This window comes from Amblyomma americanum, chromosome 8, assembly GCF_052857255.1.
Source record: "Amblyomma americanum isolate KBUSLIRL-KWMA chromosome 8, ASM5285725v1, whole genome shotgun sequence".
NCBI lineage: Eukaryota > Metazoa > Arthropoda > Arachnida > Ixodida > Ixodidae > Amblyomma > Amblyomma americanum.
In genome coordinates this window covers 54,755,010-54,782,440 of record NC_135504.1, presented here as the reverse complement: position 1 = coordinate 54,782,440, position 27,431 = coordinate 54,755,010, and the positions used below count along the sequence as shown (strand labels likewise).

Here is a 27,431-nt window from a genome sequence, read left to right as displayed (position 1 = left end):
GAGACTATTCATGTGGTTTAGTGGATTCTTTGTGTGTTAATTCTTTAGTGATAACAACCATGGTCAACCCGCTGCACCAAACAAGTACATTTTTTACGGCGATTGGTAAGCTTATCTGCAAACTGGAATCATGAATGCTTTGTGCCCACTCTAGTGATTCGGTTCTTGCTCCTTTGCGCAGGGCACTGCAATCTATGCGTTGCTATAGGCCTAACCTGCTTCGTATCCATGAGGGAAGGAAAGCTTAAAGGCCCTCGCTAGCCACACGACCCTCGCCATCCGAGCTGCAAGAGAGAAATGAGCGGACGGTCAGTTTTCACAAGGGCTACTTATAGTCTTTGGCCCATGGCGTAGCGGCATCGTCTGCGTCATAGGCGCATCTGTCAGCTGCGGCGAATCGGTGCGTCGCGACATTGTCTGCTGCGCATGCGCAAGCGCGCTCAGACGACGGTCAGCTGGAGAGGGGGACCCTCAGCTCCGGGTTCCGAAATTGTGACGTGACGGCCTCTCCTAAATTCTTTCCTTCCTCTGTGTTTGCATCGCAGCCGCAGCGGACAGCTACATGAAACTTTAGCCACTATCTATAATAATATTTATAACACTATTACCTTTACACTATAAAGAGACTGATCGCTCATCAAAACTAGCAGTTTGTTCTAGAACGCATTCTGCAGCGAACGACCGTAGCACGCCAAGCGCGGCCACTGCTCGTCCTGTTAGTATTGCTTCGCCGCAAGACAGCTTGTGTGTCATGAGGTCGAGGCCACCCTCAAGGGGGCCCACACATGCCACTGGTGTATAGCGGCAAGCAACTGGACTGTAGCAGCTTTTAAAAATGGCTTGGTTCAACGTGGCTTTAGCCTAGTTATACGAACGAATTCTGTTAAGCATAGCCTCCACTGTCTCAAATTAAATGTCAAGGTCAAGGGTTGAGGTCAAAGGTCAAGGTCAGGTACCCAATGGTCAGAGTCGAATGAAACGTGGCCACACTACCATAGCTTGGGCCATACTAGCACGCAGTTGAGTTCGGTTAGAAATTGTGATGCATTGAAGGTCATTGTCGATTTGGTATCTACTGTCTCAAATAATATGTAAAGCTGAGTAACCGAATGGTGATAGTCATATGATCACGTGGTGATACTATCATGCAGTTATGTTTTACTGTATGCGTTATATATTCTAAAAAGACAACCAGCAAGATGCCAACACCTTTCGCCGAGCTCTGTGCGTTACGGTGCAGAGTTTAGCACTTCAAAATTTGTAATGCATGAATGCCTGTAACGGATATGCTTTCACCTCTCGTTGTCCGCGAATGTTTCTCCGTCAGACCGCATAAAAGGTGCGGATTTTTCGCTAAAGGCAATTAATTTCGCCAAATACTCGGAGTAACGGACGAAATTGGTGAATTAATGGTAATTCCTCAGGAAAGTATCGGACAAAAATAATGAAAATAATTAAATAATAAAACTAATAATTTAATGATTAATTACAATGGGTGAGGACGCAGGCCTTGAGGGCAAAACAAATAAAATATAAATGACAAATTACTTGACCGTACAATTTAATTAACTAAGATAAATAATTACATTACTAAGTAACAGATTAGACAACTTGAAATGCTTAAGAAGACTTCAGTGGACCTTTAAATTTTGTTGCCTCATAAACAACTGCGATATCATAGAAAGGCACGGGCCTATCACGGGCGCAACTCTGGTTATCATTCCTTCCTCTTCCTCTCCCGAGAAACCCACCTCTTTCCAGCCGGCAACTTGAGGAGTAGGCGTGGTGGTAGTCGCAGCTCACACCTACGTGACGAAGGCATGGCAGCAGGAGCTCGCAGTGCTGCTGCCCCAGGCCCCTCCATTGCCGTCGGCATCGAGCAATGCATGAGCCTGACGGCAGACCGGAGCTGTTGCCTGCAGTATGACACAGAATGGCGGTCAGCCACAGTACTTGACAATACATGCCAGAGAATTCCCTAAACTACCAGGGCCGGTGCCCTGTGTTTATACTCTACTAGCAAAATAACTACAGGCCCCAATTTCACAGGGCGCCTCAGAAAGCGTGCTGTTACTTTGAATATTTTACTGTATTTTCTCTTCCACGTGGTGTCATTGCTACTTCTCTTGTAATGAGACTTCGACTTCGAGCGGTGTGCGCGAGAAAGACCGTTCGAAACCTTCCGCCGCGTCGACCGCTGCTAAAAAATCTACAAACTTGTTGGGCGAGTTGGTTTTTGTATTCCATGCTTAAAGCGCGGTGGACAGCACACAGAATAAACGACACAACAAAACATACGGAGCTACCTTGTGTCCATTACTAAGTACCCCGACAGTCGGTCTGTAACCATGGAGTAAATAAAGCTACGCTCAAAGAAGGTATAGCGAGTGGTAATGACCGAACAGTAACAATCACAAAACAACACCTTCTACTTTAGCTGCCTTAATGACTGCATGAGTCAACACGAGCGATATCACAGCCAGTGAATATAGAAGCGCCAAGCATAAGTGACGTGTCGTTCGAGGCGGCTGTGGCGAACGACATTCATGCGTGCCTGCTAAATAAATTCGATATAGTCTGGAGGATTCGGAAGTGTTCCGAGCAGCAGCAAACAAGGCGAGGCGAACTTTGATAATTCACAGCCAGAACCTGGATGCAAGACGATATACCTCAGGGCAGGACAGCGTGCACAAGGGCGCTGGGCACCGGAGGCATACGAAGATGACCCGAAATCACCAGCAGCGGATCCTACGAGCCGCAAAAGGCCCCCGAGACTGCCTGATCTCGACAAACATGACTTTAAAGTGATTATCATGCCGAAAGAACGTTTGGACCTAAAAATGTGGGGTGGGAGTGTACACCCACTTAACGTCGCATTCGAAAACGCGTTACGTGGCAAGACGCTACGCGCCAAACCTTACATCAGAGTTATTGAAGGGCAAAACATCATCATCGCGGAAAATTCCCATGTCGAAGTCGCCACAGTACTTGCGAAGATCGATCACATCAACCTAGACGGGAAAAAGTACCACCTCAATGCCTATGTGAACAACACCGCAAGACTCATGCAAAGGGATGGTGCACGCGATTGACCCCAACGCTTCAGACAGAGACCTAGAGAAAGACTTTTCCTCGGAAACCCACGAAATATTAGGCGTCCGAAGCTCGGCAGATCCAACTCGGCAGTGATACTGTTCAGTGGATACAAAGTCCCTTTCTTTGTTACGTACCGGGGGATCGAGCGCAAATGTTTTCTTTATAGGAAAACTAGACCGTTTTTCGTACTGTGCGGCAGGGAAGGACATAGACCAGACGTCTGCCCCAGCCCAGCTGAATCGAAATGTGACTCGTGCGGCAAGCTGAATCCCGGGGAAGCTCACGATTGCACCCCAACTTGTGCGGCATGCCACGGGAATCAGAATACCTACTCAAGGGAATACAAAGAAAAGTTTCTGGATCCCATCAATAAGCCTAGGAAACATCAACATTTCGGTGATCAGGAAGAGAAACCAACAACCAGTGGCACCAGCAATAGCTACGCGGCAGCTGTACACACCAGCCGAAAAGAGCTGTTCGAGAAGAAGGAATCCAGAAGAGCCGCCTCCAATTCTACATCCAGGTCCAGGTCAAGAGCTAAGTCTAGTCAACATCGCAACTCGTCAGGCCGATCCGGAACGGAAATTTCAAGACATCATAAAGAGCAGGGGACCACCAGGTCGGTCCTTTTGCACCTAAGGCGGATCCACCGGCACAGGAGACGCCACGCAACCGAGAGCACGGACCGTCTTCTGAGAAGCAAGAAGACTCCAGATACATCGTAAAGGTGGGCTATGCTGGGTTGCCTCCATCCCTCCCCGGAAAGGCGATATCTAAGGAGTTTAACGACCTGAAAGCAGAAATTATTCAGCTAAAAAAACAGAACGAGGCGTTGCGAGCTGAACTTAAATTTTTCAGGCTGCAGTCACAAACAACTCCCGACAAAACACCCGAAGCCCGGCCAAACTCACAGTCAGTTTATGAGCGCGTCATTGCAGAGCTGAGAGCTGACAGAGAAGAGGAGGATAAAAAGTTCCTACAAGTTATTCAGATGGTCAAAAACGAGCTCGCAAACGAGTCTGCCAACACTAGGAAATACGTAAACTCCGCCATTGCCACAGTCCGAGACGAATTCAAATCTAAACTCAACGAGTGCTATTTCAGAAATAGGAAATCCAAATATGCCGACAGGCACCCCCTTCCAGAAGAGGATGAATAAGGACCATGGCACATAGGGGACAGGAAACAATAATTTGGCAATGGAATTGTCGGGGATTTAAACATAAAAAACCTAGCCTTCAGTTTTTCATCGACCGTCGGAGACGCCACCTGCTGTAATAGTACTTCAAGAAGCAAATACGGTCATCAGCATGAAGGGGTACAAAACTTTCCATTGACGAGCATAGCCTAGGAGTACTTGTACACAAGGAGTTTACCACAATGCTGCAAGAACCGCTAGCCGAAAATATCGAACATGCTTACATTGAAATTCTTCCCAAACACAGGGGAAAACGCAGTTTGCACATACCGAACGTGTACAGTCGCCCCAGGCACTCATATCGTCAGATAGTCACGCTATTTAATAATTTTATCAAGAGGGCAGGTAAGGACCCCCTTGTCATAGCTGGTGATTTCAGTACAACCCATCAAGCATGGGGATATCACTTTAACAGCCCGAAAGGTAGGAGGATCCTTGAGATCGCTAACATAGAAGGACTCACAATCTTAACGGATCCCCTGCAACCCACCAGAGCAGGTAATAGCGTCAGCAGAGACACCTGTCCAGATCTCATGCTTCTGAAAAACTGCCGGCAGGCCACCTGGTCTAACACTGGCGAGTCCCTGGGCAGTGATCACTTCATCGTCTCCTGGACTGTTCAGGGAGTTAAATGTCAGAAACCATTTGGCAAGGCTAAGATAGTGAACTGGGACAAGAGGAGAGGGGAAATCTCACGTCTCCCGGACGAAGATATCACAGATATTGAAGCATGGACAGCGCTGCAGAGGCCAAACCGTCGTCAGGCACTCTACGACAGCGAACACCACGGAGGAAATTCCGGCAGTTTACCCGCACCTGTGGCATCTGTGGGAAGCCAGGGGATCTCTGACAAGGAGGTGGAAAAGACAAAAGTTAAATCGCAAGCTGAAGACCAAGATTGCAGAACTCACCAAAGAAGCAGATGACTACGCACATAACCTCGCTAACCAAAACTGGCTCAAGCTGTGTGATGAGCTCAACGGTAGAATGGGCACGGCTAAAGCATGTAGACTCCTAAGATCTCTTATCGAGCCGAACTCAAACCGGAAAGAGCAAACAGACACGCTCTGTAACGCCTTGCATAGCTATAAAGGGGGACAATGAAGCCCTCATTGCAGCACTTGCACGGAAATTCCTCGATCTGGGATCCTCGTACTCTCTCCCTCCGTACACCGGTGCACCCAATGAAGAGATGGACCAAGATGTAAAGGTTGAGGAACTGAGGGCGGAGCTTGACGTCATACGTAAGAAGACCGCTTCTGGACTGAACCAGATAAACACCAAGATGCTTTTTAATATGGATGCCATCTCCTTAAGAAAATTAGCGAAATACTTCAACACGCAGTGCTGGAACAAGGGCCAGATCAACGACTCCTGGAAATTGGCTTTAGTGCGATTTATTCCCAAGCCCAAAAAGCCATGCGATATTGATCATTTACGACCGATCTCCCTGACGTCGTGTCTGGGTAAACTGCTCGAGAGGGTCGTGAACGCCCGACTGAAACGACTCCTGAGGAAGACTGATATCCTCCCTGACACGCTGTACGGGTTTAGAGAAAAGCTGTCTACACAGGATATTCTCCTCCGTATCAGAGGATATTTTGGACAACCCCGGCAGATGTCAGATTAAGGCCATCCTTGCGCTCGATTTAAAATGGGCATTTGACAATGTCAACCACCAGGGAATACTGGATGAGCTTAACAGCATCAACTGTGGTGACCGCACATATAATTACGTAAGGGACTTTCTCTCCAATAGAACAGCGTCAATAAGTATTGGTAATCGGACCTCCTCTCCGTTCAATCTAGTTTCCAAGGGCACCCCGCAGGGAGCGGTCTTGTCTCCGCTTCTCTTCAACCTGGCCATGCGTGGGCTACCAGAGAAGCTAGACAGAATCAAGGCATTGAGCACGCTATATACGCCGACGACATTACGATCTGGTGTTGCAGCGGTAATGAAGGGGAAATTCAAGGCCAGCTTCAGGAAGCAGCGAATGTCGTGTGCCAGCATGCGGTGAGGCATGGGAGAACGTGCTCTCCCGAGAAATCAGAGTTACTCCTGATCGACAGTGGCCAGAAGCAGAATACGGGGCTTTTGCCGTCCACTCCCTCTGTCGCCGTTACGGTCCAGGGTATGAGCATTCCATTCAAGAAAGAGATCAAGATCCTGGGAGCCATGATACCCAGCGGTTACAATAGCACCACTACAATCAGACAGCTCCAAGCCTATTCCGAACAAGTCTCTAGAATGCTACGCCGGGTAATCAAGAAAAGAAATGGGCTAAGAGAGAAGGAGGCCCTAAGATCAGTTCAGGCTTTCATTCTCTCTAAACTAACAAACGCCAGCCCGTACTTACGGCTTAGCAAAGATGAGAAAGACCAACTAGATGTTATTATTCGAATGGCAGTTAAGACGGCGCTGGGACTCCCTTTATGCACATCCTCTAAGCACTTATTACAGCTGGGGATCCATAACACCATCGACGAACTAATAGAGGCCCACCGTGTAAATCAAATTGTCAGGCTCTCAACATCTAAGCCTGGCAGAAAAATATTACAGAAGCTGGGAATCAGTCCACCCAGGGAAGTCGCTGACAAGATCGACATGCCCATGCAGACGGGATCACACATCACGACACGCCCCATACAAAAGCGCATGGCTGAAGAATACAACAGAGGACGGAGACTAGCCAGAGCTAGACACCTCTGTAAGCGTTGGGATGGAAACAAGGACACGATCTACGTCGATGCGGCTGGACCCGTTAACGGAGTCGCGGCAATTACAGCAGTTTCATCCCGGGGGGATATTATTGCAAGCAGCCTTATTCAAGCGGTGGATACCACATCGGCTGAAGAAGCAGCTATCGCACTAGCGATATCAAAGAAGAGCGAGGCAACGGTTATGTCTGACTCACAAGCAGCGGTACGCAATTATCTCAGAGGCCGCGTTGGCGCACCGTGATGGGAAATTTTGGAAAGGTCTAATCCTTCCAACATCCAGATCTTCTGGACGCCAGGCACCTCTCAACGACCGGCATTGAGGCGGCCAACACAGCTGCTCGAGCTCTCGATCCTCCTCCGAACATCTGGCACGCAGCCTCTCTCCGACACAGTTGACAGCCCCTCACCCTTACTAAGCTACGCAGACATTACGGAGTACTATAAGACCACTAGAAGGAAATATCCTCTTCCTCACAAAACCCTAAGTAAATATGAAGAGCACATCATCAGGCGACTACCAACTAATACTCTGCCCAATCCTTACCCAATGAGTAAATGGTACCCAGACACCTACGATTCGTCCAGCCCCTTCTGTGGAGCAGTTAATTGGCACACTCTTTCACGCGGTTTGGGAAATGTCAAGAAAACCCAGACTTGGATAGTAATCCCGATCTGACTTATGAGCGCTAGGAGTTAACCCTTCATAGCCACAGCCCCCTCGACCAGAAATCGCTGGTTGAAAGGGGCCGGATTAGGATGGCGACCATTGGGTTCTCGTACTGAACCCACCCAGTTTTTATGCTCTGAATAAATGTTTTTCCTCCTCCTCGATATAGCTGCATCGAACAACATTGTCGAGACTAAAGGACCACACAGAGATAGCAGGGTGGGAGAGAGCGCACCCAACAACCGGTGGGGGCGCTGGCGCCTACCGTTGCGGCAGTCAACGTGTGTCGCATAACCCTACGGGAGGCTCTGTTTGGAACAGCCGCCTGCCAGTGCAGGGCGGTTTCACGTGATCACTACACCCGAGGTCACGTGATTAAACACCTACAGCTTTCGCTGAATTCCGCATTACGCAGTTGTTACTGTCCTGCGAGTTTTTTCCTCTCTTAAATGATGCTTGATAAATTAGTATACATGCATAACCAAGCTGATATTTCTTCCGCCCAGTAAATAATTTTAAGTTCAATTTTTCTTCTCCCGTCCTTTCACTTCGGCTTCAAATGCCATGATGTTACCATGATGTTAACCAATCTGTTACCTATATACATATATACATATGTAGAAGGATGCGTACATCCAATTTTTTACCTATATACATATGTAGAAGGATGCGTACATCCACACACAGCCTCCCATGCTTGAGCAACAGCCTAACGCAACAGCTACCCACCTCTGCATTGTCGATGTGCACGTGGACGGGAGTTTCCACTGGCTGGCTTTTCACAGGGCTGCCAGCCAGCGAAACAAGCGTTTCCCTCGGTCGTGCCTTACGTGCGGCCTTCCGTTTCATCCTGGACTCGTGCAAAGAGAAAGCGGCCCCAGTCACAAAAAAAGTGAAAAAAAATGTTTTGGACTGTACCATATCGCACAAGATGTTGCATTTTTAAATCATCACTGCAGTAAACAATTTCTGATCGCAGTGGTGCTATTACAATAATAATAATTGTTTTTTTGAAAGGAAATGGCGCAGTATGTGTCTCATATAACGTTGGACACCTGAACCGCGCCGTAAGGGAAGGGATAAGGAGGGAGTGAAAGAAGAAAGGAAGAATGAGGTGCCGTAGTGGAGGGCTCCGGAATAATTTCGACCACCTGGGGATCTTTAACGTGCACTGACATCGCATAGTACACGGGCGCCTTAGCGTTTTTCCTCCATAAAAACGCAGCCGCCGCGTTCGGGTTCGAACCCAGGAACTCCGGATCAGTAGTCGAGCGCCCTAACCACTGAGCCACCGCGGCGGGGCATAACCATGATTTTGAGCCAATTTCGAAGCATCCAAAAAACGCACTTGGAGCACTTTCGAGTGGCTAAGCCCAGTTTGTAGACATTGCTTGCCCATCAAGCAACCAATTTTGAAATCCAGCTATGCTGTGAAAAAAAAACGAATCTTGGTAAACATCTAAATGTCCCAAGAAAATTTGTCTGCGGTAGCCTGGACAGACCATTTTCAAAGGGCTTGACTGGATGCGTATCTCCTCTCGTTCACTCACTCCATAGCAAGGGCTTAGGATCTGGCATATCTAATATCACCGACCGAAAATAGGGGCGGTCAAACTATGACAATTTCAGCCGGCAGGGTACCTGCAAATACAGTTACCTTTGTCGTTCTACATCAATGTCAACAGCTCATTAATTGTCCATGGACGCATAAAAGTAAATTCTTCAGGGCAAAGCATGTAATTCCCCCCGCAGTGCATAGATGACAATGGCTGCAACTGTGTCCAGGGAGCCACACCACATTTCCTTGGGAGAAAATACAACCGACACTCTACTTAAGTTAAGCAATGTCATTGCATTTATACCAGCTGCACATTCCCTTATATATGCCGCGCGATATTTCTGAAACAAGCGCAGACAAATGCGACCGCCCGCTTGGGAAACACTGCACAGCAGGGATTGCCAAGGTGCTTCTGGCTTAGAGTATTCCTCCAAAGCAAACAATAGTTGACTTTGAACTGTTCAAATGCTTTGTACTAGTAGCGTTTAAATCCCTCATTAAGTCTGGCATCGTGTTGTCCCAAAGCATTCAGAGGCTTTGAGCCTTCCCGGCAGCAAAAAAGAATGGCGATAGTAGCATTGCCCACAATACAGTTACTAGTTTTTTTCTTGACAACGCTACTATCTTGCCTGCATTACACAGCAAAACAAGAATTCATAAAGGGAGGGTGTAAATGGACAAAATCTGATAAACGAAAGTCCTCTTCTCTTCCAACTTTTTGGCCTACCGAACTTTTTGTACTTGAATGGGGTTTGTGCAATAACCAGTAGCCTACTAGCAAGCTAATAGTGAACTGGCAGGAGGGTGCTTGCTTTTTTTTTAATGCGGCCTACACGGCCATCGTCCTAATGATGACTTAGCAAGTAAGAATGACTGAAGAAGAAAACCAAATCAGAAAAGGCTTATGACCACAAGAAATGGAGCACTAATTCACTCAAGGTAAATTTGTTTTGAGGGAATGAAACGTGCAGTAACTGTCACTTCTCGGTGTACACTTCAACCGAGTCGGAAAGGATGGAGGAGGGAGTGAAAGAAGAAGAGAGAAAGACAGAAGAGAGGAAGAGGTGTAGTAATAGAGGGCTCCGGATCAGCTTCGAACCTCCTAGAAACTAATTCATTTAGGCGCTTTGTACAATATTGTGCACAAAATGAACTCTCAGCTTGTTCTTTTGGGAGCGTACTACTCCTAGAAGCGAGTTCACGGTTTGCAACGACTTTTGCATCCTTTTTGTCGCAAATAAGACTATATTTTATGCTGTCTAGCGAACTGAATAAATAAAAATTCATGTGGACATTTTGTTGACCTAGCCCGCTGCGGTGGCTCAGTGGTTATGGTGCTCGGCTGCTGATCCGAAAGACGGGGGTTCCATCCCAGCCGCGCCGCTCGAATTTCGGTAGAGGCAAAACTCTAGAGGCCCGTGTACTTGTGCGATGCCAGTGCACGTTAAAGATCCCCAGGCGGTCGAAATTTCCGGAGCCCTTCTCTGCGGCGTCCTTCATAACCTGAGTCGCTTTGGGACGTTAAACCCCCATAAACCATAAACCAAACCAAACTTTGTTGACCTAAAGGGCGGTGAAGCGAAAGCCTTTAGCGCGGCGTTGCTGCTTGTGTCGCTAATCTGTGAAGATGTTGATTAAAGATTGCAAAGAGTGTTTAGGCGGCATCCTTCCATATCAGCGTTCAGGAGGCGTCTGGCAAGATTTCCTGGGAGCGCTCCTCTCAAACGATAGTGGCGCCACTCAGTGACGTCACACGCTCATAAGCCACACGGCTTTATCATTTCCCTTGCGATGCCACCAGACTTATTTCGATTGATCGTGACTGCGCGCAATTGCTTCCATATTGGAGAACGCTTAAGTTCGTCTTTAAGATTGGGAAGCGACAGCGCGTTGCAGCGTTGCCGACGAGTCCACAGAACGCAATCCGGCGCGACGTCTTGCCCTTTCGACAATTTAAGAAAATAAAATGACGCCTGTCTCACATATCTCGGTGTACACCCGAACCGCGCCGTACGGGAAGGAAAATGAAATGAAAATTGCTTTTAAGAAGAGGAAATGCTGCCTGTATCACATATCTCAGTGAACACCCGAACCGCGTTTGATTGACAGCTATAGTGTGACACCCTTCTGCGAACACCTCTACTGGCAAGTGATGAGCCTATAAAGGCTTTCGCCTTAATATTTCACAAAATGGTGAAGTGGGGAAGCTGATGATAATGAATACAGGCCTTTAAGGCCAAATGGCATCTGTGGCCAAAGAGCGCCATGGCACAAGGTGATTTCGACTATTCAAGGTGGAATTAAAAACCCATTTTCCAAGCATTTGACCCCAGATAAGCCGAGCACAAGGCCAAGGGAGAGCTTGTACTGTATGTATCACCGGTGGGCGCCCCGCGGCACTGGGGATCGAACCCCACACCTGCCGCATGCAAGGCGGATGCTCAACCACTCGGCCACCACTGCGGTCCCGAAGTGGGGAAGCACATTATCCATCATTTTCACGCAGACAGATTTTGTCGCCCGTAATAACACCATTCCCTTCCCCCAATTTCACGCATAATGTGAATCTTCGGAACAGTTAATGATTGTATAATCCTTTAGCTGTATACCTGACATGTGCTGAAATTTCTGTGTTACTATTAATTATGGCACATTGAAGGAAATTTTGCACATTCCTGCATAAAATCACCCGCACGTATTTTGCACTAGAAAGCTTACAGAACTATCTTTCTTGAGTCCTGAATATAACTTTTAGATGGCAAAATATTTGATATTGACGGAAAACAAAAATCATGCCTGAAAGGGGTAATGTGCACCGACATCGCACAGTACACGGCTGACTTTTGAGTTCCGTCTCCAGGCATCTTAATCCTGCGTTCAGGGAGAGGAAAAAGGGAAGTGACAGCTTAGTTTTGGCAAAAAAAAAAGCAGAGCATTATACTCACCTGATTGGAGACTTCGGCACACGGGCAAGCTTGTCATTGCGGCCTGCCAAGGCTACAGCCTTGCCACGGCTGGCCACGGCTACAGCCGGCTTCCCCAAGGCCCGCTTGTTCTCGCCTCCTGCCATTGAGCCATGCTGGCTCATTTCCTGCAGAGCACATCAAGAGGGTCAAACGGTGAAGCGCATGCCAGCTGAGCTGGATAACTCATCCTGATAAACAGCGCATGAACAATGAGGGCACACAGCACCAAGTGAAGGACAAGCACTGTACTCTCAATTATAGTGTGAATGGAAAATAAATAGTTAAGTAAATTTGGTCACGCATGTCACGCGTAAAAATGAAAGCAAAACTGGAGACACAAGGTCGAATATGTGAAGCTTTCAAGAAAAGGGCATTCCACGCGGAGTTTCAAAGATGGCTAACACACACATTTGAATTTCTCAACAAGTTACACTTCATGGCGCTCACGGGCGTCCACTGATACTGACAATGAAACTGGACGATTGTGCAACAAATATGGATGCCAACTTTTATTATCCGAGCCCTCATAAGAAGAATGCAGCGGCAAAAGGCTTTATCATGCTGCTGCACACAACCAAAGCGCTGCATGGAACAGTTTTTCCCTTCCTAAAGCCAGGCTCAAGGATGAACATTCTAAGCAAATGAGGTTTATGAGGGTTTAACGTCGCAAAGCAGCTCAGGCTGTGAGGGACGCCATAGTGAAGGGCTCCAGAAACTTCGACCACCAGGGGTTCTTTAATGTGCACTGATATCGCACAGAAAACGGGCCCCTAGCGGACTTCGACCGCTGCGGCCAGGATCGAGTCCACGTCTTTTGGGGCAGCAGCCAAGCGCCATAACCACTGAGCCATCGCGGCGGCTCTCTAAGCAAATGAGGATATCACCACTAGTGGAAGTATAATGATAGAATTACATCAAACTTATTTACTGAAAACTGGGCACTGAGGTTGAGAAGAAACTAAAACCAAGCGAACCAACTCACCACTAAAGAAAATAAGACAAGAAACTTTTACCGCAAAACGAAGAAGCAGCTCCAAAGTTTAGCCCCAATTATTATTAAAAGAGTCCATGCAATGGCACTGGTGTTGTTCTTATCTTTTTTCAGGAAAGCTCCACTCGAGTTCACTTAGCTGTACATCAGATGTTCAAAAACGCCACAGTACAAACTAAACCAAACTCACTAGTTATTATACTACGTACACTGCAAAGACAGTTGCCGATAATGCTGGAAAGGCATCGTTCAGGTATGCCCACAACAGGCGCACAATCACGATGCCTGTTTATCTGACAGGTTTTTCTAAAAAAGTTAAATGCGGTTTCCAGAAAAATCAGTTGCAGGCAAACAGGAGCAAAACCACAGCACTCACCCCTTTGCCGTCTCCGCTTTCAGTAGCCTCCTTCAACCTGTGTAAAAATTTTTAAAAAAAATCTGAATGTGTAAATGTTTTAGAGCCGCACGCTTATTTTGACATGCAGAGCAGCAACCCGATATTTTTCAACAAGCGAGTTTGCTCATGTGCATGTATGACTTTTCTGCTCTGCAAGACGTCCACAGGGCCTGGTCAAACCCTAAGTCGGACCTCTTAGCCCAGTGCGCGGGACACAACGGCATATCACGATTTTCAAACAAGCAACCTTATACAGCGCTCACTCGCAGCCTTAGTGCAGCACACAAGTTTCAAAGCTTCGAAAAGCTCCTCAGACAGTATAGCACCTAATGGCATCTTCGATAGAGCTGCATCGCGTTTGCTCCAAAACCAGTGTGGCGCGCAGGGGCTCATTGTAGTGGAGCCCTATGCATACCGGTGCCATTTCACAAATATTGAGCAGAGCTGAAATTCACATGCTTGGTGCCTCGACTATACCAGATACAGCACAGTATGTGCGGCATGTTATGGTCACCATATCCAGCATACAGGCATGTTTTGTGGAATAAACAACTGTAGAGAATCGTGGGCACGGTCGGAAAGAAAAATAAAAGCACTTTTTAGCTGACGTGCTTGTCCCATTACCGGACTCGGCCTTTGAAAACGTACACTATCCTAGGCCAGTGCTCGCTAGATAAATAGCTTCCAATCATTGTCAAATTCCCTACTTCAAAAGAAAAGAGATGGTGCTTTCTGTCCGCAAAAAAAAACTTAAACAGAATGGGATGTAACCGTTAACAAAGACTTTCCACCCGCCACACGTCTAGTTCGTAAAAAATTAAGCGACTTTGCCAAAAAATGAGTCCGATGGCGGGCTCTATCAGCTGCGATATGACAAACTACATATGAATATAAAGTGCTACGTGTTTAATCGTGACCCCGATTCTGTTAAAGAGCATGTGCTGCAACCGCTTTCAGATAATAGTTGTACCGTCAGCCTCGCGCGTAGCGATCCGTAGAGATGCTCCAGGGCATGTGAACGTTCTTCACAATTACCGGTTCTTTATACTTGCGTCCGCAGTATCATAAACAAGCGTGACTGCCCTAACTCAATCATCGACACCTGCAGCGCTTACATTGTAGTGCTTACCGCGACCTGGTTGCGTTTAGAAACCGAGACCATAAGCTAGCTCTTTCTTGTTGCAAATCTCTTCTCTATATATCGCTGTGATTGGTTGGGACGCAAGGCGGAGGTATTCTGCGCGCTATCAATAAAAATTTTGCTTCAGAATGCATCCACGTTGACATTTCTACTGAGACTCTTTGGGCATGCGTCATTTCAAACCACAAGAAAGTTATTATTGGCGGCTGTTACCGGCCGCCTACATATGTAGAGAACTTTGTTACTTAATTACACGGTGAAATTAACGTTTCTTCTCGTAATCCAAACGGCCAATTACTTTTGATCGGCGATATTAACATAGATAACATATCCTGGACCAGCACTGTCCCTGCAATGCACCCGCGTTCTACGCCAGCGAAAATATTTTTAGAACTGTGGGCTCCTTTTTCCCTCCAGCAGCTTATCACAGAACCGACGAGAACACAGCCTGTAGCTGACACTCTTGACCTCGTTCTCACCTCGCAGTCTGACCTAGTTTCCAGCATTATCCACATTCCTGGAATGAGCGACCACGCGTTGCTTTCCTTCCAGCTCATCTCGCACAACCTAAATAAAACAAAAGGCCAGTCACTATCCGTAATTACAGTAACGCACACTTTGACGCAATTAACAACGAATTATGTTCCTTCCTCAACTTTTTTTAGGACTTCGACACCCGTACACGTAGAGTTGAAACGAATTGCACAATGTTCATAGAAAAAGTCCTTGCCCAACTAACAAGTACCTTTCTATTCACTCTGTACCAAACAAACCACACGATCCTTGGTATAATGCTCCCTTAAGGTGCCTATGAAACAAAAAGAGGCGTTTCTACAGCACAGCCAAGATGTTTTCAAACGAGGCCCGTTGGGACGCTTAAAAATCGGTGCGCAGCGAGCATGTGTCGGAGCTAAAGAACGCGAGGGAGAACTTTTTACGCCATACGCTTCCATCAATGTTAACAAATGACACAAAGAAATTCTGGCGCGCGAGATTATCCAAAAAGATGATGCTACCATAGCCCCTGTGAACAACTCAGGAAATCATATGCTGTGTGATCAGATCGCGTCCGTTCTTAATGAAGTGTTTACCCGAAACTTTTCAGTAGCTTCAATGTTTCGCTCCCCACGGCACCCTGTTACGACTACAATGAATATTCCCCATTAAAATTGAGCCCAGTGGTGTTGAAGCTCTAATCAAATTACTCCGACTCATCTCAGCTCATAATTGTGACCAAATTACGGTGAAGTTTTTGCGAGGCACCCTTGTACATTCACTGGAAAGTCGGAAAGGTGATTCCACTCTTTAAATCTGACAACAAGCATTCTCCCTTTAATTACCCACCTATTTCACTAACCAACGTCCCGTGCAAAATACTAGAACATATCCTTCACTCATGTCTCGCTAACTTCCTCGAGTCAAATTTTTTTCTTTCACAAGCTCGCAGCATGGTTTTCTGAACACATATTCTTGCGAGACTCAACTTTGTTCACCCATAAGCTAAACATCATTTTTTAGCCGCTCAACGGCGGATTGTAATTTTCTTGACTATTCCAAAGCTTCCGATAAAATGCGTCATAAATTGTTCATTTATTAACTACGTCTCATGAACATGACCCCAAACTTCCAAGTTGGATTGAATGCTTTCTGAGTGACGGTTCGCAATACGTGTCAACTAGTAATCTAGGCTCTAATTCAAGCCCTATTTATTCCGGCGTTCCGGAAGGCACAGTCTTTTGTCCTTTTCTTTTTCAAACCTATATTTACGATTTGCCTTCTTCTGTTTGCTTTCATATGCATTTATTTGCTGATGATTGTGTTGTTTTCCGGTAAATTACAAGCAGCGATGAAGTGGCTGTCCTCCAAACTGATCTGAATGCTGCATCTCTTCGTGGTGTCAAACATGGCTAATGGATCTAAACATCAAAAAAGGTATATCACCTTCGCGTGTCTAGAACTTGCAATAATGCCTCTGCTTACTCCTTAAATAATGTCATCTTAAAGTCGGTGCTTTCGTACAAGTACCTTGGTATACACATTACTTGGTCTCTACATATTACATACATAACTTATAATGCTAATGGCATGCTGGGTTACATCCGTCGCAATTTCTCTAAAGCGCCTTCATCCCTAAAACGGCTATAGTACAAAACGCTAATACGTCGGAAACTATAATACGCTGCACCTATCTTGGACCCCCATCAAGAAAACCTAATATATTAATTAAAAATGGCTCAAAATATTTCCGCCTGCTTTATTTTTTCTAACTATACCAGGACCAACAGCATATATTCAGAAAATGTTTTGTATCTGTCTTTTCCAAAAACTTTTTCATCATCCATACTTGCGCAGTGAATTTATATCTCCTCCACAACATTTATCATCGCGATTAGATAATCCCTTCAAAGTCGATGTCCCTTTTTGCGGAACTAAGGCTTTCATTCAGTTGTTTTTACCTCGAACAGCAGAAGAGTCGAATCACCTTCCCGCAACGACAGCAACAGAGATTCCGTTTGTTAACACCAGCACCGTTCTTTTTTTTTCTTGTTGTTCTTCTTTGTACGCCTGTGCCCGTTCCCGTCTCTCATGTCCATGAACCTGAGGGTGCACAAATAAGTAAAGAAGCAAAGCAGTAAACTATTGCTCAGGTCACTGAGCTATGCCTAGAGCCACGTGGTAAAGTATCAGCCTGGTAGCCCTGAACTCTACCCGGATCGAAAGCTGTGCACTCTAAACAACGTGGTTCATGTGGCACATGAAGCTCTACCACAGCTTTATGACAAGTGTCATGAGCAGCAATGTGCGGGGCTTCAAATGTCATTCACCTAATTAAATTGACCTATGACGTGGGAACTTGCAGGCTTAAGAAAAAGTTTGAAAATAAACAGAAGACAGCCCAGTGCCCTAGGGAAAGAAAAATGCCAGGGATATCCCTGAGAGACTGAAAGAAATGTCAAGTAGAGAATAAATTCAAGGAAGTGACATCCTAGCAGAATTTCGGGGGAAGAAATGATTTCGGCAAACATGCGATGCAGATCACCAATGGCCTGTTTGGTAAATCAAGGGGATTGCAGGGAAAGCAAAACGTGGCAACAGCCAGTAGAAAGACAGGCAGAGATATGGAGGTTTGCTGGGACAAGGTGGTGACAGCTGAGAAAACAAGACCAACACATGGAGGGCACTGGTGAAGTCCTTCGCTCCACAGCGGACAAGTACGACTCCTTTCTTTCACAGTGCCCAATTATATAAAGATGGACACACGTTAGGACCTCTTTGAAATAAGATGATGGAAGGTACTCCCCCCACCCTGAATTTTCTTTACATTTTTCTAAGAGGTCTCAAATATACAAATATATTAAGAAATTCCAAGCAAATTCTATCGACCTTTGCACTGTCCTAATTTTGAGATACTGACCTCTTGAAACATTCGTATCTTAAAGCAGAGGAGTGACATAACGGTATAAATGTTTTTTTCTACCAACGTCTGCAATAGGTTCATTTGCATTGCCTTCATTATCACTAAACCCTAGGGCGTCATTGAGAGTGACTGTGCCTACATCAACTAATGTTAAGCAGTTTTTGTTTTCTAGTTTATGGGGGTTTAACGTCCCAAAGCGACTCAGGCTATGAGAGACGCCGTAGTGAAGGGCTTCGGAAATTTCGACCACCTGAGATTCCTTAACGTGTATCGTGCGGTTAAGAGGTGACACCTACGGTTGTTGTGTTGGGTTTTATGGAATATAAGCAACTCAGGCCATCATGCGCCAAACCCAAGGTATAGGAAAATTGTTTTCTGCAGAATTTTAAGAAATACGAATTATCGGTGGTGTATAGGGCCTAAAACATTATTTTGTATTACCTAGTGATGAAGGAAGAAGGAAACTATATGAATGGCTAATATTAAAAGGCTTAAAGAAGGTCGAGTAACCTCAGCAGGCATCCTTGGCTGGGCGAGGACGCTGAGCCTCCCAACAAGTCAACAGAACCTCAGCCTTCTTCCCAAGATTGATGAGGTGGCCGAAGTATCAAAAAATGAAGTCAAGCACTGGGTAAAAATTTAGTTTGTTGAGGAAACCTGTTTATCTTAAAAACCTAAACACACAGGATATGTCCACCATTGCTTTTTCTCCCAAGAGTAACGTTGGGTGTAAAGGAATCTGTTTATTATAAAACTCATTAAAATGATTTTTTCGTAATTTTTTTTTATTTCGTGCATGAGAGGGGTCAAGCACCTATTTCCCAAGCAAGCACTTCATCTGAAAGAAGCCGAGCACCAGGCAGGGGAATGCTTGTACTAATTGTATCGCCAGTGGGTGCCCGGCGACAATTGGGATCGGACCCCATACCTCCCGCATGTGAGGCGGAAGCTCAAACCACTGCGGTACAGCCAGAGAAAAAACGAGGAACCTAGAAATCAATAGGACACAGGAGAGTTTTGAGAAAGGAATTGGAAAGTGAGATAATTGGGAGGATTGTAAAAGGCGCGGCTAAGCTCAAGGCTAAGCGCGGGTGCTCGGTTCCGTGATGACGCACTGCTCACCATCATCCCCTTGCGGGGATGTCCCTGCGGATGGTCAGGAACCGGTTGTGTCGTAACTCGCCAAAATTTTCATGTAGTAGATACGTCTGGGGGGATACCATTTAGAGGCAAATATGAAACATTTTATGAGAATCGATAAGACCTCAGTGAAATATTTCCATTCTCATCGGTTCTGCCGTGCAATGGAATACTAGCACTCCGCTTTTGATTGCCTGGCATAGCTGTTTGAATCCCCTTGCCGAGAATTATTTCTGCCATCTTTTTTGTGATTACATCCGGGATTAGCAACGCATCAAAACTTCTCTTCTGAGTGCGTTACATTTAGGCTAGATTTTGATATGCGTTTGAGCCAAAAACTCTATTTAAAATGCTGCGACAGGTTATCAGGCAAGTTGAGCAGCAAGAGTGGTAGTTGAGGTCCTACACCCTTGACAGAATGTGACACACCTAAGCCGGCTGATAGCGACGATTCTCTCAATAAGTCTTAGCTGATCCACAAGAACCCAACCTTCTCCTGAGTAATTGGACAACGCCGTCGCACAGCGGCGCTAAAGACACACCAATGTGCAGCGCCCTCAAAGCGCAAAACCACATATTCAGTTGGTCAGGCAGGTGGAAGACTGACAGCTCCTCTGAAGATTGTATATGCGTCTGCACTACTGTGCATATGGAGGAAACCTGTTTCCCACGTGCGACTGCGCCTTTCATGCGCTCGTTTCAACATTATCATGTATGTCAGATCAGCGATAACAGCGATAACATCGTTGCTTGATGTCCAACGGCAGCGATGACGTCAGGAGCCAGGAAGGAGCCAGAGCCTACAAAACGAGGAACCAAACGATGCTGGCGTGCAGTCCGGTGGGGCACCAAGCAACGTGCTGACCTTGCTGCTTACTCCTAGGTGAGAGGCCTGTCGGCTGGGATCGGACGTTTTTCTTGGCTCCACTGGACTGCATTCATGTATCGAACCATGCCATCGCGAGATTGCACAAAATGTTCAAAGTTGCTTGAGAAATGTCAAGAAACTATATCATGTGCTAAACGTAAGAAAGTATACCACACAGGTAAATGTGCGGGAATGACTAAAAAGGCCTTCAAAAACATGGCACTTCGCCAAATCGACCACTGGATGTGTGACAGCTGTAAAAAGCAGGAATCAGACGAAGAAACATCTGAAAACAGTGACACAGAACACCCTGGGGATGGGAAGGAAGGAAAGAAGAGTCAGTTGAGTCATGTAACAAAATTGATTGAGGGGATTAGCCGAAAGATGGTTGCAGTCTTGGGCCGGCTGGAAGAGCTGGAAAGAAAGGTAGACAAACAGTGCACGACAACAGCAGGGATAGAAGCTTCAATGGAACTCCTGTCGCATAAATATGACGAAGTTATTGCCACCATGGCAAACCAAGAAAAGGATATTGCTGAACTAAAAACTACTTCTACAGAGCTGATGCAAAAGATTTCAGAAAAGGACGCTGAAATTGCTAGGCTCAAGGAAAACGTTCATAGTGCAGAACAGTACTCAAGGCGGAAAAACGTCAAGCTGCATGGCGTTCCCTATAAGCAGGGCGAAGATCTGTACCAAGTCTTAGCAGGACTGAGCGCAAAGCTATAAATAGCGCCAGTCGAGCGTCACTCACTAGAAACCATTCACAGGCTAAAAGAGCAGAAAGATAATATACCCCCATTAATTGTCAGATTTAAGGACTTGGGTGATCGTGCCCTTTGGATTTCGAAGAAATATGCACTGCACTCTGATAACATCTACATAAATAAAAATCTGACACGAGCACAAAAGAAATCGTTTTGGCAGAGCAGACAGAGTGGCAAGCAGCTGGGCTATAAGTTTTTCTGGATGCGCAGTGGGAAAATCTTTGCAAGGCGGGAAGAAGGAAGTACTGCTATCAACATTGCAGCGGAGAGTGGTTTGGATGAAATGAACTAATGGCGGAATTCATATATTTTTGTGACTGGGATTCTCATGTGAACCAGACTTTAAAAGATGAAGGGTGGATGCAGGAGTTAAGTTTGCTGCATGTAAACAAACACAGCATAAAGAAAAACTGGGAGCGGTTATGTGCTTATGTAAATAACCGCCAGAAAAAAAAGACGCAATTGTCCTAACAGAGGTTAATCTCGATGCAACCCGACAAAACATTTACAGCCTTGTTCGGTACTCTGGTTACAATTGGTGCGAAGAAAACAGAAAAGGAGGAGAAGTGATCGTGTTTGTTAGCGATACCTGGATGTCATACGAAATTCAGGTGTCCATACACAACGCAGAAATGGTTGCTGTTTCGCTTAACAAATTGAATACAACTTACAATGTGTGTGCACTATACAGACCACCCAACAAGAACATTAATTTATTCCTGGAAGAACTTAGCTCACTAGTAAAAACATATATGAATGAGAAGCATTTTATTTTAGCGGGAGATTTAAATGCAGATATAATGCAAGAGTCAAAGAGGGTAGTCAGAGACTATCTAGATCTACTGGCTGAATTTGGCTTAGTTAACGTTAATAATAAATGCACTAGAGAGGAATTTTTAGGTTCCAAGATAACTACGTCTTGCATCGACCATATAGCCGTCCGCATGGCAGACAAACACTGCTCTTCAGGAGTAATTAAGTTGAAACTCGCAGATCACTACTTTGTGGCACTTGTAACCATGACAGAAACTTGCAAACGAGAAGGCAATGCAAACATACGACCTATATACAAAGGTTAGCGCAAAATAATACACATTCACAAGAAAGGTGGACAAGACAACGCGCTACTGACAACTGATTTTTATTGAAAGAAACGCATATTATATAGGTTCACCGTCACACCACCTAACAGCTGCAGCAAACGTCTGAAAGATGAATAGGGTCATAAAAGCGATAAAAAACTTTTTAATTAGGAAAACGGGCCTGAGTGCCGTTAGCGATCCTTCTGTCTTATTGTACAAAAGCGAAGAAGTCTTTTTAGAAAAGTTTTCCTGATACGGCAAAAATCCACATGCCGGAACTACGCGCAAGGTAGTCTGCAAGGCGGCCCTAAGAATCCTTCTCAAAACAGGGCCCCCTAGCCAAAAAGTAACCCACAAGATACTCTGGATAGCGGCACACACGGGGATAGAGGGAAACTCAAGGGTGGACAGATTAGTTTGCGAGATCACGTTCCGAGCAGAGCTGTTGGAGACCCTAGAGAACCGTACCATAGTGAAGCCAGTATATGCGGCGCTGCTAAATTGCTACAGAGGACAGAGGCTCAAGTACCCTCCGCCACACAACTCATTAACAAAACAAGAAGCAGTGAACTGGCGGAGACTGCAAACAGGAACATTCTTCAACCTATACATTCTACACAAAATGTACCCTACACAATTCAGGGACACATGCCCGTGGTGCGGGGCAACCCCCACGCTATACCACATACATGGGAGTGCAAATGCAAATATGCATTCCACAAACTCAAAACCCCGAGTGCGGAGCAATGGGAAGGTCTGCTCACCAGCAGCGAGCTCACAGCCCAAAGGGCCCTTGAGCAGCACGCATGCGAAGCAACAAGACTCAGCGGAGCCCTGGAATAGGGGCCCGACCTTGCGAAGAGGCCAGACGTCAACGGCTAAGAGGACGGCCCACCGCTAATGTCATTGAGATTTCAATAAATGTTTTTCTCTCTCTCTCTCTCCTGATACGAACACGTGTACAGGTGCTGGGGTTTTTTTTTCACAGTGTAATCTGAAAGGTTGAGTGCACAATGCCTTTTAGACGGTTTTTTTGTCTCACGTTCTTTTTCTGGTTTTTACGGTTTTAATGCATTTTGGTTTGTCTTCATCCTTTCAGATCCCATTCAGTCATGTTTCTTTGGCCCTTTACACCACGTGTCATGCATTTTCAAGTTATTTCTCCAATCTTATCGTTTTTAACTAAGTCATGTTTTAGTGTTTGTCTTTTATCCCTATTAATCTTTCTGACGTTTTCTGCAGCTGATAGGTGGTGTGACGGTGAACCTATAATATTTTTCTTTCAATAAAAATCAGTTGTCAGTAGCGCGTTGCCTTGTCCACCTTTCTTGTGAATGTGTATTATTTTGCGCTAACCTTTGCACAAAGAACTATGCACCAACTAGCCCAGCAACAAGTGTTACATAAGACCTATAACCAGGAAAATTTTAGACGACAGGAATGTAGACAATGCCATTCAGAGCACAAACTGGCACGCTTTGTTATCTCTAGATCACATGACTTTGCATAATAAATTTCTTGCAAAGTTCCACCTAATATACGCGACATCATATAAATCGGTAAAAATTAAACAAAGAAAACCAAACAACTACTGAATAACGCACGAAATCATACAGTTATGTTACTTAAAGGGTAAAGCTTGGCAGAACTGTAGAAAGGACCCAGAAAACACCGCACTTAGGCAAGAATTTCGCACATTGCGAAAACTGGTAACACCCAAAATGCGACTGGCTAAAAGAAGATACTTATCCCAGCAGTTTGCATTGAACAGGCACGATGGAAAATGGACATGGTAAATAGCAAACAATTTAATGGTCCGAGTCAAACAGGCTACGATTGAGGAGACAATTGAAAAAAAAACTTTCCCAAGGAAGAAACACAGTCATTGTGTGAACTATTTAACGACACATTCATTCACGCGACAGATAAGCTGCGCGTTGCTCATGGCACAAAACGTCTAGATTACAAGCCGATATGTACATGCGCACAAACAGCGTACCTTCCCGAGTTAACGGAGGCTGAGCTGTGGAACATCATAAGTAGAATAAAGATGTTCAAGCCACCAGGCTTTCGTAAGATCGGTGTGCGCGATCTGTACTGCAACTTTAGCATATTAAAAGACGTGATTCTCAAAATACTAAACGGCATACTAGAAACCAGAATAATGCCGAGAGAGTTGAAAATATCAGTAGTGAGGCCTGTGTATAAAAGCGGAAAGAAAAATGACTGCGCAAACTACAGACCGGTTGCTATTATATCTGCTTTTGCGCATATTATGTAGCAACACGTGGCATACGCTATGCAGACTTTTTGCGAGAAATACTCATTAAAAAACCCAGCGGCTTCACAAAGGATCGGAATACAACTACGCTCTTAGAATTCTCGGATTACGTTAACGCCGCATTAGAAAACAATCACCTTATATTAGCCCTATTCTTAGACCTATCAAAAGCCTTTGATACTATTGATCGTTCATTAATGTTGCAAAAGTTGAAAAACATGGATTTCAGGGGACGATTTCGTCAATTCCTTCAGGGATATTTCAAAGACAGATCACAGTGTGTTAGAGTTGATGCCAAATACAGTGAATTTCAGGCCATCAAATTTGGTGTTCCTCAAGGAAGTACACTGAGTCCATTACTATTCAATATGTACGTCTCGGAAGTCGGTGTTTTGAAGTTAACCTGAAGAATATTTCAGTATGCAGACGACACAGCACTAGCACTAGAATTCACTGATCTTCATTCTGGGAGCAAAAAGATTTCAGCAGGATATGTGCAAGCTGATAGACTGGCTTGCCCAAAATTGAATATATTTAAATCGACAAAAAACGAAGCTTCTCTTTTTAAGAAACACGCACAAGCGAATTCCCCTAAATGAGCCACTTTTTTTACATGACTCGCATTGAGATCCGAGACCATGTAATGCCATACCGTTTGCGCCTTCAGTTAAATACCTTGGAATAATATTTGATGAGCATGTAAGATGGAATAATCATGTGCAGTATATATATAACAGGCTTAGAGCCCTGTCTGCGATGATGTACAACCTCAGAGGTAAGACTTCGATGCACCTAAGGTGCATCATATTCAAGCCGCTGGCTGAATCTATTATAAATTACGGCATAACATTGTATGGAACTTGCTCTGATCACAAAATGGGAGTCATAAATCGCATAATTAGAAGAATTGTAAACTGCATAACATTTAGTATGCTAGAGGAGGTTATTAAGCAGGAAAAATACAATAGACTAGCTGTATTAGAAATGAGGGAACTATTTTATTACACATTGCTGACACGTCATTACAAATGCTGTCAAAATGCCAGTCAAGAAAAACGCTGCCTTAAGAAAGATAGAAACTTATATTAAGCCACGATGCTTTACACATTATGGGAAAAAGATAAGGAGATACTATGTGCCAGAAATATTCAATGAATATGGCGAAGAGTTTTTAATTTCAAAACTAAACGTAAAATGACTAAATCTACAAGAAAAAGGTGCTCAACGTTGTAGATAAATCAATGATGCCTCTTGCATGCTGTATTCTACTTCCCTTGTTTTTTCTTCCCATTTTAGATTTGTTTAGATATGGCACATTTCAAGCTGTTATAATGTCCTCTGTTCATTTTTGGTTGTCTTTTTTTAGTTGTATTCATATTTGCTATATATATATATATATATATATATATATATATATATATATATATATATATATATATATATATATATATATATATATTCCTTTTCTTTCTTGGATAATATGCATTTACTGGTGTGCCCCATGTCATCATTTTGTGTGTAATTGTTTTGTACACATTCGGTTGATCCACCGCACTGCCTAAACAACCAACAAGCACTCTGTGCTAAGGTTGGACAGGAAAGCTCATGTGTTAAACAAAGATGACTAAACATTGATTTGATTTTATAACATGGACTGAGAGACTATGTTTATGCTTGTGTGTGAATTTAAAGAGCTTGTGGACCTACGCAGCTATTTTCGTGAATAACGCAGAGAAAGGGCAGCTAATGATGTCACCAGTGCACAGCATTGCGCAAACGACAAAAAAGGGCATTGTTCTCATCAAGGTCATTTTTGTGTCACAAGTGAATGACCGTATGATCAACAATCCAACACTGAAATAGAGTGCGGCTTTTCCGGGCGAAACTGCGCAAGAAATGAGCTTCATGTTCGGTTCTTCTACTTCCCCGTGTTTCACTTGCTTGGCCCGGTATCCTTGCTTCGTCACATTGTGCTTGCAACAACTTCATTAATGTTCAGCTTTTTTCTTTCCGTGTTTCAGTGCCTCCAGTGCTCGGCTACAGACACCAAGGTCGAGGGATCGAATCACGATTCACTTCAATTTAGATGAAGTGCAGAAGAGAGTTTCTTAACGTTGGCGTGTGTTACCAATTCCAAGGAGTCAAAATTAATCCCGCGCCCTCCAGTACAGCGTTATCCACAGTCCACATGTAACTTGGGAATGCTAACCTTCCGCAACATTAATACGTCATAGTTTTGTCATGCGTCGATGCAATACTGCTACAATCAGCGTAGGTTCTTCTTTTATGGTCACACCACAGTCTACAAAGCGAGGTGTAGTCTGCAGAGCTGCACTGCTACCACTTGTGTACAACACCATGCTAGTTTATGTGCAAAATCGCGTGCGTCAATTTCGCCTCCACAGCTGCGCTACCAGTTAACACGGCACTGGTCAAGTAAGCGTGCAATTTAGAAGGCACGCCTGCACTCTCACCTGGCCTCGCAGATGATTGATCATTTCCCCATTACTACTACATTGCCCTATCTTAGCACGCATCCTACCCACATTAGAAGGTATCCGTGAGCGTACAGTTTCTGTCAAGAACACATACGACTGCAAGCACATGCATCCTGTGCGGGAAGCCCAGGATACAACTAATACCTTTCCCTGCTTTTTGGCAGCTGCAACACACCACCTCAGTCATCGCTGAAAATGCAAGCTGACGAGCATCATTGGCACTCACTGTAGTCATTGGGCCTCTGCGTGCACACGCGCAGATACAGGTACAATGGGTGCAAGCAGCATTTGAATTTGCTGAGTGTGGTCTGTGCTCAGCGGTGCCCACTGAACACCAACGAATTCTGCATAATTGACGCAGCTCACCCTGGCACCCTGGCGTCTGATAATTGGCTGTTACCAGAAGTATCGATGCCACCTGAAGCTGCGCTGATGGTCGCCATGGCAGAGGTTTCCAGCGGCGGAATTATAACTGCACAAAACTCAATAATTATTATTGTTTACTATTAGGCATGTAGCGATGTACAATAAAGAGGAAAGCCAACGCAAACAGAACAGTGCATAAAAAGAAAAAAATGTGCATGTCAACGATGGTGGACCCCTTCTCTGAAGTAATATTAATCACACTACTCCCAATATTTA

The 27,431-nt window shown here is 45.0% G+C and overlaps 1 protein-coding gene across 1 annotated transcript; it reads right to left on the bottom strand.

Annotated features, from left to right (window-relative positions):
- Positions 1-244: 244 nt before the first annotated feature.
- LOC144102392 (uncharacterized) lies at positions 245-27,258 on the bottom strand. Its single transcript, XM_077635674.1, has 6 exons — positions 27,156-27,258; positions 13,574-13,610; positions 12,186-12,331; positions 8,412-8,532; positions 1,810-1,916; positions 245-284 (listed from the first exon to the last, which is right to left on the bottom strand). The coding sequence occupies exons 1-6, from the start codon at positions 27,230-27,232 to the stop codon at positions 245-247; spliced, it is 528 nt and encodes a 175-aa protein (XP_077491800.1). The 5' UTR covers positions 27,233-27,258.
- Positions 27,259-27,431: the final 173 nt, after the last annotated feature.

What these genes read in the sequence shown, in the direction of transcription:
- LOC144102392 (XM_077635674.1), bottom strand. Translation starts at nt 27,232, where the DNA reads ATGGCGACCATCAGCGCAGCTTCAGGTGGCATCGATACTTCTGGTAAC. An exon ending in AAAGCGGAGACGGCAAAGGG is followed by an intron (nt 12,332 to 13,573) that starts GTGAGTGCTGTG and finishes TGTGCTCTGCAG; the next exon opens with GAAATGAGCCAGCATGGCTC. An exon ending in GTGCCGAAGTCTCCAATCAG is followed by an intron (nt 8,533 to 12,185) that starts GTGAGTATAATG and finishes GCACGAGTCCAG; the next exon opens with GATGAAACGGAAGGCCGCAC.